This window comes from Phaseolus vulgaris, chromosome 11 (assembly GCF_051622355.1).
Source record: "Phaseolus vulgaris cultivar YP4 chromosome 11, ASM5162235v1, whole genome shotgun sequence".
NCBI classification, from domain to species: Eukaryota; Viridiplantae; Streptophyta; class Magnoliopsida; order Fabales; family Fabaceae; genus Phaseolus; species Phaseolus vulgaris.
The window spans coordinates 36,080,316-36,097,945 of NC_143508.1; the positions used below are offsets into that span (position 1 = coordinate 36,080,316).

Below are 17,630 nucleotides of genomic sequence, written 5' to 3' on the forward strand. Positions count from 1 at the left end.
GAAGAGTAATGGGTGTTGATAATGCTAGGAACATATTTTTCCTCAACCAATTTTGTCAAAGAAACAACTCTCAAGAATTAATGTGGATTCATAGTCATTACATTTCAATAAATATCCCTGTGCAAGCCACCAACAAAACAATTTAATAAATCTTCATTAGTCAAACCATTAGATCTATTAGCAAGAGAAAAATAATTGAGATAATAATCAAAGATTGAACCTATTTGGTTGAACTTGTATAATTCTGCCGTAGGACACTCGAAAGAAGAAGATCCAAATTGAGAATCCAATGTTGAATTCGTTAACGTGAATTCATTGTAACATTTGGAGGGAAAAGTAAGTGTGAAGGTTCACTTCTAGAGGGCACAGAGAAAAACACAATTATATGGTGATAATGATGCAATGGTGCAGAATTGAAGAGAATAAGGCAAAGATAACCAACAATTTAGGAGACAAACATGAAAGTATAAAGATGAAAGGAATGGAGGGCGCAAAGAAAGATAAAAAAAGAAGGAGTTGAAGAGAGCTTATGGAAGAAAGAAAGATGTCACAAGAGAGGCTCAAAGATGAGTGGTGCAAAGAGTCGCCACTTGAGATGTCACCCACCCAAGATAAGACCAAAATGAGAGCTCACAAGTCTCACAAAATCACTCTTGCAGATTTTCTTTACTATATCAAATTCAATGTCTGAAATACATGAGGCAAGACACTCTATTTATAGGAGAGAGTGTCTTGGAGAACAAAATAGAGGGGTAGGGATGTTATTTGTGAGAAGCCTTCTAGAAGGTAGGTTAAAGAAACCCTAAACCTAGAAGCACTTGTCATGAAAGGTGGGTTTGACACAAGTTATCTTGCACTTAGTAGTGCATTAGAAAATAATAGAAATCAAAGAGGTTGTGGATGTTATTGTAAAACAAAAGATTAGTGTTGCATCATTATTAAAAGTGGTACCTACTAGCTTAGAAAGCATTGCTAGAACTATAGGCCTTAATCAAGAGGGGGTGAATTGTTTTTGAAAGATTTTCGCAAGTATTGAAGGTAGAGTGAAAGACAATGAAGAATCAATAAATTAGAAAACTATTCAACTAATTATAAAACTGTTTTTAGTTTGATTCCAAAAAATCAACCAGTTATTTTAGTGAAACAACTGGTTGTTTATACCAGGAGTTTATAAAATCAAAGCTAAAGCAATTTAAAGAGTGTAAGGATAGAGAGATTCACACAGGATGTTTATACTAGTTCACTTTTAACCAAGAGCTACATCCAGTCCTCAGCTAACCACTGAGAATTCACTAAGTAATCAAACCTTGATTACAAACAACACACAAAGAGTGATGATTTTGAACCCCTCAAGAACACACACCACTCTTTGGAAAAACACACAGTTTCCATAACAACCCTCTAAAACTGCACCACACCAAATCACATAGAAATACAATGATTAAGGAAAAAGGGAATAGAATACACCCGTGTAAAATCAAAGATTAAAGTACAAAAATACAAGACAATCCTATTCCACACTTTTAGATGATCTAAAAGCTCTTTGTAATCTTGAAAACTGATTTTGATTGATCTCTCTTTCTTAGTTAATGACTAGGAGCGTAAAACAACATTTTTATACTCCAATCAGATGGTCAAAGCATTTAATTCAAGAACCAAAAGCAATTTGAATCATTCAAAACAGATTGGTACAACTTAACAAAATTCTGTTAAGGTTTTCAGAAAAACAATCAGTTGAATTCTCGAAACAACCGGTTGAATTGGTTTGACAGCAAAGTCAAGCTTTTCAAATCCTTTTCAAAATCCACTGAGTGTAAAACAACCGGTTGAATTGATATTTCATCAGGTTGAATTTTCATACTCGTTAGAAAATACATATTTTTCAAAAGGATTAATATTCAATTAACCTTGGATCATCATAAAGAGTAGATTAACAAATTCAAATACTTCTAAACACACACACAACCAACAACAAGGTCTTCAAGCATTTCTCTTGAATTTGGAGACATCAAAGCACCTTGTTCAACAAGCATGACATGATTAAGAAGTTCAATGACTTAATTTAAGTAAACTTGATATAGATGTATCTGTTCCTCCAATTTATAGAGAGTTGATAACTCACAAAATATGAAATAAGAGTTTGGATGTTCAGGTTGGTTTTGAAATGCATATAGTTTTCCTATGTGTGCACCCTTCAGACTCTGTTGTAGTTGCACCATCTAGTTTGAAATGCATATAGTTTAAGTATTATCATTTTTATCTTAGAATTGGAGTTTAACTTCTATGTAATAGAAGTTTATATTACAAGTTAAAATAAGTCATTAGAGTGAAACATTAATTTTGAACATTTTATTAGCCCTATACCTTGCAATAAAAAATAAACAACAATAATCACTTGCTAAAAAACTCATAGATGTAAAATGTTCATATTACATCGACTATAAACACTGATGTAAAGTACCAGAAATTGACAAAAATAATGTAAAAAATGAGCACCAAAAGGGTACATATTATGGCCTATAACCAATGTAATATGTGTTATAGAATCACTAATTTTAATGTACATATTACATGGGTTATTATCCTAACAGATGTAATATCTTACATTTTACATGGGTTATGCTCATAACGAAGGTAATATGTAACTTTTTTTTTTAAATTATTAAATTTTGATTTCTCCCAACCTGTAATTGTGAAAACAAACCATAATACGAACCAGATCAATTTATATATTCACAATTATAAAACTTGCAACTAAAACTAACTCAAAATATTATAATTAAAATTAATGAAAGTGTACATGTGGAAAGTTACAAATCATGACATGTTTTTATTACTAATCTTTAGAAAATATTTAGACCAGTCTTGATGGATTTGTTCAAGATTTCGTATGTCGAGTGACTCGGTTTCTGTAAAAGGCCGAGAAACATAATATTATATTAGTGTTCATAATAAAAAAATATCAAGTTATAATGAGATTTTAGTATACTTAAAATCTTATAATACCTATTCCCAATAGTCCATAACATTGACACATACTATGATCCATATCTAATGCATTGCATAATATCCACATTCAAAGCTTCCTTGTTGCTTATTGCACTATTATGAAATATAAGTAATAATAAATTTAATTGAACAACTAAAAAAGTATAACTTAATAGTTTCAATGAAGAGGTAAATATATACCCTAGGAAAAATCCAACGTAGATTTTGTGATGATGAAGTGGGTCTACCAACTAAGACACTGCATACATTAATTGCACTAAAGAGAAAAATCACTAGTAATGGACAATAAATTATATAATTTACAATAAAATATTAATAAAAACATATCTTTGTACTATAGTCTCCATATCTGGACTTGGCTTCCTATGCAATGAACAAAACAACACAATAGTATTGTCCATGGGAAAAATAAACATCAATTGTCAGTTAGACCTAGTATAAAACATTTCATTAACTGCGATGTTCAATAATTAATTACCCTGGATGCTTTCAAAGACATCTTGCATGGTTATGTACAATGGTATACCACCATTGTCAAAGAAATCCTAAAATAGTTAATGTGAAATCCTAATCAACTCCTGGATTGGATTCACACATGGTTGGACTTGTGGTTGCAACCGAGGGTTTAAATCACCATCAATTGGGGCATTTTGTCATTTTGTCTCGTACCATAGTCCTGTAAAACATAATAACAAATATAAAGTACCAATCTAAATAACATTAATAGATCTTAATGAAATATACATGGTAATGTATTGAAATTTCCTTAATCAGATGTGTAGGTCATGCAATAAATGTTTCAAGTGTCTCTACCACTGTATTAACCTCTGATGTAGCATTGGAATTGCAACATATGCATCTCTAACTTTTTCAACCACCACTCTATAGAAATCATCATGCATAGGCACGGTGTGCATGGTTGAACCTCTTGGATAAACTCTCCCAATGGCCACTACACAAGAAGGATTTTCTTGAACAAACAACCTACACAGATAGGAAAAATCATTGTGTGCTTCATCATCTTCTAAGTCCTCGACATCACAACTACCTTTTGTGCAAGCTCGGCCACGAGTATTAAGTACATCTACTAGTTCAGCTGGATTATATCGTTGCTCGAATTCAGCTCTTAACTCATAGTATCTTGTTGTTTTATGTTCTAAGTTAGTTGTGGTGTTAGTCTCTCTATCAATTGTGCATTTCCTGACTAACATTTGCAGTAGAAAGGTTGGGTCGAGGAGCTGATCGAAAGTGTTGTCTCAGCCCCTACAACAAAACCAGCAGTACGTGCACAACTAGAGTGCTCTTCAGTCCCAATAGCCACCGTCAATATGTCATCTTGACCTTTAGGAACAAAACTTCCCTATGAGCTTTTCTACACTAGTGAATGTTGTAAATAATAATACAATATGTAATGATAAGTGTGTAACACTAAAAAAAAGACATTAATATGAACTTACAATACGCTGGGAAATCTCTAAAGATTTCTCAAGTGTATCTGACCCTCTGGTTTAGTTTTGGCCAACTTCCATTTTTCATTTCGACTAGGAGGTCTTGAAGGACAAATAAGTTGACCAAAACCATATTTTGTCTGCCTCTTTAACTTTTATTCCATTATCTTTTTATCTAACAAATGATAACCTCTCTGAGATAGTTAATGGGAGGTAACATTCTTTTGTTGAATGGTTTGAGTTTTCTTCCTTTTTTCCTGTAAGTACATAATATACATGAATTATGGATTTCATGACAAGATTTAATAACATATAATGAAATGTTCACAAACCTGCCATGAGGGATCCATTCGACTCTGAACAAATTGTGACCATGTCTCTTCATCTATATCATATTTCCAACAAGGAGACTTGTCTTTGTATTTGCCATAAATGTAATAGCCTGTCAAATTTGTCTTGAACTTCCTCCATTTTGTAGCTATTGATGAAAATATTTTGCTCCGAATGAAATTCGAAGTCTCAAACTCAAAGTTTGTCTAAAAACTATAATAAATAAATCATTAAAATCTAAATAACATTTTCAATACAAAAATTATTTAATAATCTTTAAATAAATAACTTACACAAATGTCCTTTCAAATAATATTCTTTTCTACTTCCATTTCTTGGTCCTTGTTAGGTACCAAAATATACACCTTAGATTGAGCTAGGAATGCCAAACCAAAACTTGATTTCTATTGTTGAAGGGTTAGAATGTTCTCCCATATTCCTTTATTGTGATCATGGTGTGTAGCATGTACTTCATCTATATCATTTTCGTCATTCAAAGGAGGTATTTCTCTTGAAAATGAATACTTGTTTATGGATTGGACCCTTGAGTCATCATGTGGATGAACATCATGTTCAATTCTTCCTTGTACGACAACTGACCACCTTTCATTAGAAGGATATTTTACACAAAAAAACTTGTTTTTTTTTTGTAAGCCGTGAAGAAAGGATCTTCCTTCCATGCTATCTTTGTAAGATCAACCAAAGTAAAACTCGAGTCATCAACATGCACTCCCGTGTTATAATCAACCCATTTACACTTAAATATAGGAACTCTAAATTTGACGTAGTCAACCTCCCAAATTTCTTCAATTACTCCAAAGTAACTTAGAGTAGCCACAATAGGATTATTATCTTTTAAACTAGCAAAGTGCATAGACTCTGCCTCAAAGGTCACATCGTTATTCTCCATAATACTTTTTTCATCTTCAATCTCTGTATAAAAAGACATCATATTAATATCATACCCAGTCCATGTTATGACATCAAAGTTAGGTCCTCGTGCTAACCATTTGAATTCCTTAATATTACAATCTTTTTTACCAATTTTATCTTTAAACCATTTAAAGAAGGTTTTTTTATGCTTAGTCAACAATCATTTCTCATTTTCACGAGGGTTCATTGACTTCAACAACATCTTGTGTGCATCTATGTAAGGAAGAACATCATCAGTGTTACTCAAAATATAAAAATGTGCTTGGAGAACTTCATGTTTGTCTTTTTGAACCACCCTTACACCTCGTGTGCTATTCCCTTCAGAAATTGTTTCATGCCTCGACTTTGGAACTCTTATGGCTTCTACTTCTGACATACATGTTGTACAAAACACAATAGCTTCCTCAATGTATTTGTCAACAATAGTTGCTTCTAGATGGTACAAGTTCTTCACATACCTTTTCAATATCTTCATGCATCGCTCAACTAGGTACATCCAGTGTAAAAACACAGGACCACATAATCTAATTTCCCTCACTAAATGAACAATTAGATGAACCATGATGTCAAAAAAGAAGGATGAAAATACATCTATAGTTGACACGAGATAATGATAGTTTCATTTTCTAATTCATCCAAGATATTAGGATCAATGACTTTTCTACAAATAACATTGAAGGAAAATATGTTCATTTGCCATGAGGTTTTGGTTGCAACTCCAAGCGCACACTCATCTTAACTAGATCTTTACAAGCATTTATACCATCCTTTGTCTTTCCTTTAATGTTCAACAATATGCCAATTATACTATCACAAATATTCTTTTCCACGTGCATTATATCTATGCAATGTCTAACATTTAACTTTAACCAATATGGAAGTTCAAAGAATAACGATTTCTTCTTCCAGATGTTTTTCACAATGTTTTTCTTTTGTGTTTTTTCAAAAGTCACATTGACATGGAAGAATCAATTGTACATTTCCTCGCTAGTTAAGGGTGGAGGTGCAATTTTGTCCTCTTGAGATCCATTGAAAGCTTTCTTTAACATACAATAAGGGTGATTATGTTTCAGAAACCTTCGAGGATAAATGTAAGAAGTTTTCATCCCATGTTTCAGTTGATGGTAACTTGTGTTCTCTTCACATATCAGACAAACACTATGTCCTTTTTAACACCGGAACCATTCAGACTCCCATATGCTAGAAAATCATTAATGGTGTAAAATAACAATGCACGCAAATTGAAATTGACCTTCTCATATGCATCAAATACTTCAACTTCTTGATCCCATAACAACCTCAAGTCTTCTATCAACGAACTTAAGTAAACATCTATGTCATTTTCATGTTGTCTTGGTCCTAATATCATCATAGACTACATATATTTTCTCTTCATACACAACCAATACGACAAATTATAAATAATGACCAAAATGGGTCACAAACTATGTTTGCTACTTAAATTACCCTAAGGATTCATACCATCTACTGCAAGATTAAGTCTAAGATTTCTTGGATCACTCCCAAACTCAAGATACAATGAATCAATTTTCTTCTATTGTGGTGAATTGGCAGCATGTCATAACAACCCATCATATTTTTTATCATTTGCATGCCACGTGAGGTTTTTTCATTATTAACATCGACAAACAAACGTTTAAATCACAGAAGGACCCCTTTTCACATAATCTTCCTTACTGTCATCATCATTCACTTTGTATTGTGATACCTCACATATTGGAAATTCTGCAATGATTCAAACTTTTTTCTATACAATATACAATCGTTATGACATGCATGTATTTTCTGGTACTCCATACCCATCGGACACAATATCTTCTTCGCCTCATAATGGCGGGTCGACAATGTATTACCTTTTGGAAGCATTTCATGCATATAACAATTAACAACAACAAATCAATTTTTTTAAAACACAATACATTATATTCTAAACATAATACATTATATTAAAACTAATTTTCTATACGAATATAAATTTTATTTCTAAACCAAATTATAAATTACAATAAAAATATTTAAAACTTAAAAAAACTAACCTTTGTGTGGCGAGACCGGAAGTTTTCAATGATGGCGTCGTGAACGACGGTGGCAGTGAACGATGGCGTTAGCGCGAACAGCGGTGGCAACACTTTGCGATGGTAACTAAACACAACTTTCGGTGTGGTAGTGAACAATGATGATAATGACGATGAAGGCAACATGAATTGTGGCACCAAAAACAGTGGCAACGCAATGGCAGTGGCTTGAATGTTTTACACAAAGCAAACGAACTTCAAGTGTGAAACGAGAAGTGAGTGTGCGAGAAAAAAAGGGTAAATGTATATATTACATAAGTTACTAGTAATAATCGATGTAATTTATGCACCTGACATCACTTAACTTTTAAAATTTATACATTTAAAACATAAATCAATACATATTACACCAGTTGAACCTCCCAACTGATGTAATATATCACCCGAAAAATATAATTTTTTAAACATTTTTTACACGTAGAATCAATACATATAACACTAGTTGGGTCTCACAATCGATGTAATATGTCACTGAAAAAATATAATTTTTTAAATAATTTTTTTTACTCTCAAAATCAATACATATTACATCGGTTGGGCCTAACAACAGATGTAATTATTATTGGAAAAATGTAATTTTTTAAACATATTCTTTTACTCAAAATCAATACATATTACACCTATTGGGAATAAAAAACGATGTAATATATTCTCAATATTTATAAAATTGTCATCGCTTTTTTATTTACATCGGTGCTCTTTTAACTTACATGTAGAAAGCGTTAATTGTACTTGTGTTAGTCTAGATGAAGCATTGGAAGGGTTATTATTATTATTATTATTATTATATACTAGCGAAAACACAAGCGCAATAGCGTCTCTGCATTCTCTTTTTTATTTTTATCATTTATATATAGTTATGTTTAATATTAAAAATTAAATAAAAGATGTCAATTAAACCAAAATGGTATATGTGTATTTGCATTTTTTTTATTTTTATCATTTATATATAATTATGTTTAATATTAAAAATTAATTAAAAGATGTCAATTAAACCAAATAATAAAGAGATGAAAACTATAATTTCTAAAAGAGATGAAGATATACAAAAAAAATTACTTCATGTTGTCCATATGTTTTGTTCCACATTTGACAAACTACTTCACATTTAAAGTTTAAAATTGATAATTGAGAATTGTTTTTTACGAAATGACAATATATTAGTTTTTTTTAAAAAAATTCAATTAATTATAAGAATAATTAGTTATTTAGTAAATATTTAAAAAATAGAAAATCACTGAAATATATAAAAAAAAAACACCCCTATTCTTCTCTTTGAATTCAAAACTACTCCTCCACATATACGAAATGTTTTATAAAAAATAGAAAATGACGCAAAGTCCATAATAATGAAATAAAATAAAACATTGATATAAGGATAAAATAGGAAAAAATTAAAAACAGTTAAGAATCTATTTTATGACAAAAAAAAAACTAGAGTAATTATTCAAACTTATTTATATCTATCATAATCAATAGAACATGCAAGACCAAATCACTGACTTAATAATAAGTAAGCAATATGGAAGAGTATTTTCTCATAAGAATAGCGTAACTGGGACATGAGTAATTTCAAGGCATCATATAGAAAAGGTACACATAAAAGTAGAATAAATTAAAAAAATGTATTATGAGGGGAGAAAGATAGAAATAGGAAGAAAATAGTTAGTGAAAATTTACGCATTAAACGGCGAATGTTAGAGTTTGTGAGGTTGTGAATGATTTTTTACATGGTATTGCGAGAGTTTCCTTCCTCAAACACAATCACCATTGTTAACCCCACAAAACCAGAAATACTAAAAAGGAATAAAAGTTACTAAATTTTTTGTAGTATTTGGCTTTTAGAACTTGGCCCTACTACCAATTGAACCTTGGTTGGATCCCCTTTGAATTCTTCATTGAAGATTAATTTCCTGGGTTTGCCATTTCATTTCAAAGGGGTCCAATTCCTTGGTAGGAATCATTATCATTGCTTTTCCAAACATTTTTTTCCAATAACACTTCTGATTTTTGGGATGTGGAGAGATCCTGGTGCTCCCGCTGATTCTTTTTATGAAACTCGTCCAGAGTGCACTGATGTTCCAAAGTCACGATTTAGGATCAAGGTACTTGGAAAGTATTGTTAAAATCACTATAACTTTAAGAAAATAATGATTAATAACGTTTCTCTTGATGATTATGATGGATCATGAAAATATGTAAATATTAATTAAACAATTTGTAAATTAAAGATTTCACGTCGACTAGAGATTAAAGTCTTTCATTGTATATAACTGGGTGCAAACTTCAACCTCATGAACCGATTTTATGGAGTTGAGTTAGACGTTCACTTCGTAATATTGTATTATATATTATAAAAATTATACGCCTTTGATTGAGAATTAATGAATTTGTTTGTTTTTCTTTCAGTCTTGTTGCATTAATTTCTCACGTGTTAATTTAAAATTTAAGTTTCTTGTACTGTGATTCAGGCTGGGAAAACATTGAGTGCAAGAAAATGGCATGCTGCATTTTCTCCAGAAGGGTATCTAGATATAGGCAAGACCCTAAGCCGAATCCACCGAGGGGTAATTCAATTTTTTTTGTTAATTTTTTGTTTTATTATGTTGATCACTTGCATGGTGATCAAGATTAAGAAACTCAATCATGTGAGTAAATTTGATGTTTTTTTTGGAATACTTTGATTTTCTTTAGAACTTGAGATGCTATTACCATTATCATGCAAGACACATTTCAATGATTTAAAATCATTTTGACACTTTTTCTTATCAAGGGATTTAGTTAAAGATTTAAAAAGTAACTTGTAAAAGGGAATATTATATGAATATATTGATGAAAGTATACCTTGATATATACAAGTTAATAAGGAATCTTAAAAACTTAATGTATCTCACTTTATTGAAATTTTCAAATCAGGGAATCCATCCATCGATTAGGGGAGAAGTTTGGGAATTTCTACTTGGTTGCTATGATCCCAAGAGTACATTTGAGGAAAGAGATGAAATAAGACAACGTCGAAGGTAAACATTCTCACTTTCAAGATACCTTTTTAGTTACAACATTTCACCTGCATAATATAAAGCATTTTAACTATCTTTCCAACAATTTTTACCTTTTTTTAATAAAAAATAATAAATTAATTAAAGGGAGATTTTGGAGTACCCAACCCATAAATAAATATGATGTACAATATTTACAAGACATTTTATAGGATATACCTTAAAAAAAAACTCATTTTATGTAAACATGTATATATTGATAAAGAATTGGGGAGACACATTATATCAAGATTCTAAGAACCATATAGCACTTGAAATATATAGCACTTGAAATATAAATATTGTATAATTTTTTTATCCTTCATATCTAAAATTACAAAAGCGTCTTTCTTTGAATCTTTTTGTTCTTCAAAATTATACATTTGTACATCCACATGACCAAAATCACAAATGTTCTGTTTTGAAACAATCTTGAAACTTGTTCTACTTGTACATCTGATACAATCTCCATCTCATTGTGATTTTACAAGAGACATACTTAGATCTAGTTGGATAAATTTTATTTATCAACAAAAAATAATTAAATAAAAGAAAACATTTGGATGTTTCAATCCATATACAAAACCAGAAATTAAGGTAAAGATTAACAAGTTGACCTAGGACACCCAACCAACAAAAACAAAAGAACAGACATGTAAATACTTAAAAACACAAAAATAACTTGAAATAAATTTCCTTGAATTACCCAGTTTACCAAAACAACAACATATATTTTTACATTTCACCAACCACATGCTTTTTGACATTGTTGATACCTATCTAATGCACATCACAAGCTAACAAATTTGTTAGTCGTAGATACTCTCACCTCCATTATACATGCATAATGACTAATTTTAATTGAAGAATATTTCATTTGTTTTCTAAATTTGGTGGATGATTAATTGTGTCATGCTTATGTTGTCAGGGATCTTTATAATACATGGAAAGAAGAATGTCGTATATTGTTTCCTCTTGTAGGAAGTGGTAGATTTATCACAGCACCTGTAATTAGTGAAGATGGTACACCATGTCAAGATCCATTGGTTTTGTTAGAAAATAATCCAGACATTGGACCAATTGTACCCCAAGAGGTTAATGCTTCAAATAACTTAGAAAAGATCACAGACAAGAGAATAATTCAATGGTTGTTAACACTCCATCAAATAGGTTTGTGAATATTTTTGGTTCTCAATGCATTACACTATATTTTCGTAAAATCACAAACATCCTAATTCTTTGCACAAACACATGTCTTCAGGTCTTGATGTGGTTCGTACTGATAGAACATTAGTATTTTATGAAAAGAAAGAAAACTTGTCAAAACTATGGGATATTCTTAGTGTTTATGCTCGAATAGATTCAGATGTTGGCTATGGTCAAGGTGAGTTTCTAAATTTTCAATCTTAAATACTTTGCATTACCACTATTTTTATGTTCACCAATATACACAGAATTTATCTTATTATTATTTTTAGATCTTATTTACCTTAACATAAAAGGATGACTCCATTTAACTTTAACACCCACCACCTTCAAATAAATATATATGCACAAACCATCATTTTAATATTAATGTATGATAGTAATGCCTTGTTTTTTTTTAGTATTTTTGAACTAACATAAAAAAACCTATAGTTCATAATAACCCTTTATTATATTCACTTTGATCAAGTGTGTTAGTCGATAGTGTTTATTATTAGCCTCTTTACTTTACAAAACAATAACAAATATTTTTTTGATTGTTTATGGGCATACTCTTTGAATCATAGAAAGGAAAAATAAAATAAAAAAATATAGACAATATGCTTCTAGTGAAAAAAAAGGTGAGAAAACAAATTCTTAGTAATTTAAATTATAGTTTTAGCTGTAATACGGTACAAAACAAAGAGTTTGTTTGATTTTAGAGACTTTTTTTTATTTCTTATTTTATAGATACATACAAAAAAAGTCACTTGTTTTTTACTTTATTTATTGTTTTAAAGGATTTTTATAAGAAATAGTTAGAGAAATAAATTTTCCTCATACAAATATTTGAAAATAAGAAATAAAATGAAAAAAATACATAAATTTTTGTTATTATTGTGAGAGAAGAGAAAATGAATTATTTTTTCAAACCAAAATAAGCTCTATAATTCACAATTAGTGTAATTTTGACTCCATGGTTATAATTTGCAGGAATGAGTGACCTATGCTCTCCTATGATAATACTTCTTAATGATGAAGCTGATGCTTTTTGGTGCTTTGAACGTTTGATGCGTAGATTGGTAAACTCTAATCTATTACAAAACTAATTTATTACTTGTTGCAAAATAAATTCAATTAACCAAGATTTGAATATTTACAATCATATATGAAATTAAAATCGGGTTAAAGAATAATTAAGTACTAAGATTCCATGTGATAATTTAAATATTAAGGTACAATTATAATGATATTCAACCATATATTTTTATTTCTTACAATCTACATCTTAATTTTTCAAGAGAGGAAATTTTAGATGCACTGCTAACTCTGTTGGGGTGGAGACTCAATTAAGTAATTTGGCAACAATCACTCAAGTAATTGATCCAAAACTTCATCAACATATAGGTATTTTCCTTGTGTCTATTTTTATTTATGGAGTAGAAAATCTTATTATATAAATCATGTTATTTTTGTGAGATTTCTTTAAGAATAATGAAAGAGAAAATGGTGCAAGATCATTTTTAGCCCTTGGTATTTGGTTATACTTTTGTTGTCAATGATTTATATATTCAACTATGCATTTTTTTTTATCATTGTTACCTTCTGATTCCAATGGTTCTAAATAATTGTTAATATTTTGTTTATATATTCACAAAATTAACATTATTTTTTATTCTTGGAGCACAGAAGAAATTGGTGGAGGTGACTATCTGTTTGCTTTTCGGATGATAATGGTTCTATTTCGACGAGAATTCTCCTTTTGTGACTCGTTGTACCTTTGGGAGGTTTGTTTTATTTCTGTTCTAATTTCTTCAAGTTTATTTCTATTTATTTTCTCAATAAAAAATAAAATAAATAATTTTAAATATATCTCAACTCATATCGGAAAATTATATTGTTCAAGTTCATTTCATGAGCAAAGAAACATTAAATTATAAAATATAACTTATACCCTCACTAAGAATATACTTTTAATTTTTATTTTTTTCTTATCAATAAAAAATAAATAAATAAATTAAAAAATTTAAAAAATATTCCAACTCCATTACAAAATTAAAAAAGGACTATGCTTTTATGTTTATTAAGAAGTTGAATTTAAACCTAACTCAATTGCATAACCTTCCTCACGCCGAGAGTGACAGCTTGTGCGTGGAACAACATATTATGGATGGTTCGATAGCACACGATAGGCCCAACAAACACTCGCTAGGATAGACTTTAAATAACTCTGATACTATATTAAGAAGCGGATTTTAGGCCTAACTCAACTCCATAAAACCGATTCATGGGATGAAGTTTGCATCCACTTATATAAATGAAATATTTTCATTTCTAATCGATGTGATATCTCTAACAATGTTCACATTCCAAAAGTAAATAAAAAAAAATCTCACTATAAAACCAAATTGTAAAATTAAGGAGCACTAGTGCAGCATTCAAACCTCCTCAAACAAATACCTATCTTAAATCAACATTTCAATTATATCATTCTTAAAACACACAGACTCTCTCTACTCTATATAATTTTACAACTGCACATATCATTACAGAAGGAAAAAAAAAAAGCAAAACAAAAACAGGCTATATAAAACACTTTTCATTTTTAGTATGACATTACAAAGTTATTCTCTTCATATTTGCATTATTTTTCATTAGAAATTGGTGGTGCACTAATCAATCTTTTAAATTAGGTATCACTTCACATCATACTAGTACAACTTTTTGGTAGTAGTGATGAGATAGAATAGTAACCTATAATTGGAGCAATAGAACAACAACAACATTTTAACTAAGTGATTCAAATCTTAACAAACTCATTGTTTTAGTGTGAAATAAATTATCTAGAGAAAAATATATTATTTTGTTTTGGATTGAGCTACTAATGAGTTAAGAAATGAAACAGATGATGTGGGCCCTAGAATATGATCCTGACTTGTTTTGGATATATGAGGAGGATGATGACAAATCTGAGGAAACGAAAGGAAGAATGAAGTCATTACGTCACTATGGGAAGTATGAGAGAGAAAATATGAAAAATGGTGCAAAGAATGGAGAAGATCCTACCTTTCCCATATCTGTTTTCCTTGTTGCTAGTGTCTTGAAGGAAAAAAGTGCAATATTACTCCAACAAGCAAGAGGCTTGGATGATGTCGTCAAGGTTTCACTTATTCATCCCACTTTTTACTTCTAACTTTTCTAATTTCCATTCCACTTAAAAGAAAATCATAAAATAGAAATTAATTTTATAGAAAAAATAATAATAAATTGTTATAATTACTAAATTATAAATCATTTAAAAAAAATTAGTTTCTAAATTAATTTCTATAATTATTAAATAATTTCTAAATTGGTATCTAATTTGCTACCAAAGTTTAAATAATTAGCTACAAAAGTTTTAACTATCAATTATTTAAACTTTGGTAGCAAATTAGATACCAATTTAAAAATCATTTAATAATAATAGAAACTGATTTAAAAATCACAGTTTTTTAGTTTTTAAAATTGTCTTTAATTTAGTTACTATAATAATTAATTATTTTTTGTTTTTAAAATAGAAATATAGTAGTATAGGTATGTATATAATTATTTTCCTTAAATTATTGAATGAACAATTAATTACATTCATACAAGATAACAAAACACAAAGAAAAAAAAAAGTCTCTTCTTTGAATAAGAATTTGCTTATTGGAACATTTCTTAACAAACTTAGCTTCAAGGTTCATATCTAGTAACTTCTCTCTTTTGCTGCCTAATTTATTTACTCTCAGATATTGAATGATGTAAATGGAAATCTTGATGCCAAGAAAGCTTGTGTGGCTGCACTGAAACTACACAAAAAGTATTTGAAAAAGGTACATTATTTATATCTTTCACTTTTTCTTTTGTTTACATTTTCATGTTTTGGAAAGCGTTTATTTGATACTGTTCTTTAAAAACTTCAAGTTAACACAGTCCTTATAATATAAATCTAAAAAAATAATTGGTTGTTAAATGGAAGTGTGTTGACACAGAGTCTTAAGGTATCATTACCCTTCATGTTTTCATATAATACTACTAAAAACAATTTGCATTAAAGAAAAAGATTAAACATAGTGATCTATTCCTTTAGTTATAACAAAATGCTAAAATGCTAAAATTATAATTTTAATATTATGGAATAATAATATAAACAATTTGTTAGTGGATAAATAATTGCTTAAGAAGGTCTCTCTCTCTCTCTTTGTCTTTTAATTTTAATCTATAAAGTAGATCTAAAGATCAATATCTTTATCATTGATATTTCTTACTCTAACCAAGTGTTATTATATGAACAAATTCCTTAACTGAGTTACATGAATGTATAACAATATATATGCAGTTCTTAAATGGTACTGAATTACTTGTAATTAAAGTGATAAGGATACACAACAATGCTTATGTTTTTCCATTTTGTCATGCTTGAAGTAAACCTATTATGTTTGTATCCTAACATTTTCTTAAAGTATTCTGATATCATTATTAAAACCTAATCATTTGACTCCTTTTATGTTGAAGGAAGCAAAATATTAGCATCTTAATATCTATATTTGAAAAAAGATAATGTGAATTCTATAACCTATTGTTTAATTACCTAATGTTTATGTTAATAAGAACTAAAAGAATGCCATATATTAATGATAATCATATTATCTTTGTATAGAGGAAATTAAATCACGGGTCCATGCTCATAAAATGATAGATCATATCATCAGAAAATAAGTATTTTAAGAAAAACATTTATATTTATATATTAATAGCACATCAAATTATGAGTATAGGTCTACAATGATTATGTTATGATATTTTCTTTTCATTGGAAAAAAAGTAACCAATAAAGATAATACTAACAACTGTTACTTTTCATAGCTTGGTTTAATTTCTATTATACTTTTCTATAGTTATGGACTTATGTACAAGGAATTTGTGATTGTTGCAGGCTAAGAATCCCTAACTTTATATAGCTCGCAGTATTTGGTTTTCCATTCACCAAGTGATGTGTTGCTTACCCTTGTTTAGAAGACAACTTTGGCTCTTCTAAAAGATTTGAATTGTATTTTATTACAAAATTGAAAGAAGGGTTTCAACCACTGTATCATGAAACACAATTGTTGTATGTTAAACTAATCTTAATTTTGGTACATATATTTAATGTAACCATGGTCGGACAAAAATTCGTAATGTATAACCATTTTTTTATATTTAATGTGTTTTATGCAATAAAAGGAGAGAAAAAGTAATAATAAAATAATTATTTGTATGAGTAAAATTAATTTAGTGTTTTATGACATCAATAATATTGTTATTATGGAGGATGAGTTAGAGTCATTTGAGGTAAATATACAAGTTATATGAGTGAATCAACTTCTTCTGTAAAAGGTTGTCGAGCTTTATGATTGATAGTCAAGTGATCCACCAGAGAAAACTTTACAACGTTTAAGTCAATAAGAGTTTGAAAATATTAGTGAGTAAATAATGACTAAAAGAATTTGAGAGTGAGTGAAGAATACTCCCAGAGGTGATATTTCTAGACTTTTGAACTTGTAACTTATCTCGGTAAGCGCCATCGTTAT

At 29.4% G+C, this 17,630-nt stretch overlaps 1 protein-coding gene across 1 annotated transcript; it reads left to right on the forward strand.

Moving 5' to 3' along the window:
• The first annotated feature begins 9,591 nt into the window (after window positions 1-9,591).
• Window positions 9,592-17,322, forward strand: LOC137822666 (rab GTPase-activating protein 22). Its single transcript, XM_068627612.1, has 11 exons — window positions 9,592-9,921; window positions 10,288-10,383; window positions 10,733-10,836; window positions 11,783-12,024; window positions 12,116-12,238; window positions 13,033-13,121; window positions 13,341-13,446; window positions 13,729-13,826; window positions 14,945-15,199; window positions 15,810-15,893; window positions 16,997-17,322. Exons 1-11 carry the CDS (start codon window positions 9,832-9,834, stop codon window positions 17,009-17,011), a joined length of 1,302 nt encoding a protein of 433 aa, XP_068483713.1. The 5' UTR covers window positions 9,592-9,831; the 3' UTR covers window positions 17,012-17,322.
• The last annotated feature ends 308 nt before the right edge of the window (window positions 17,323-17,630 follow it).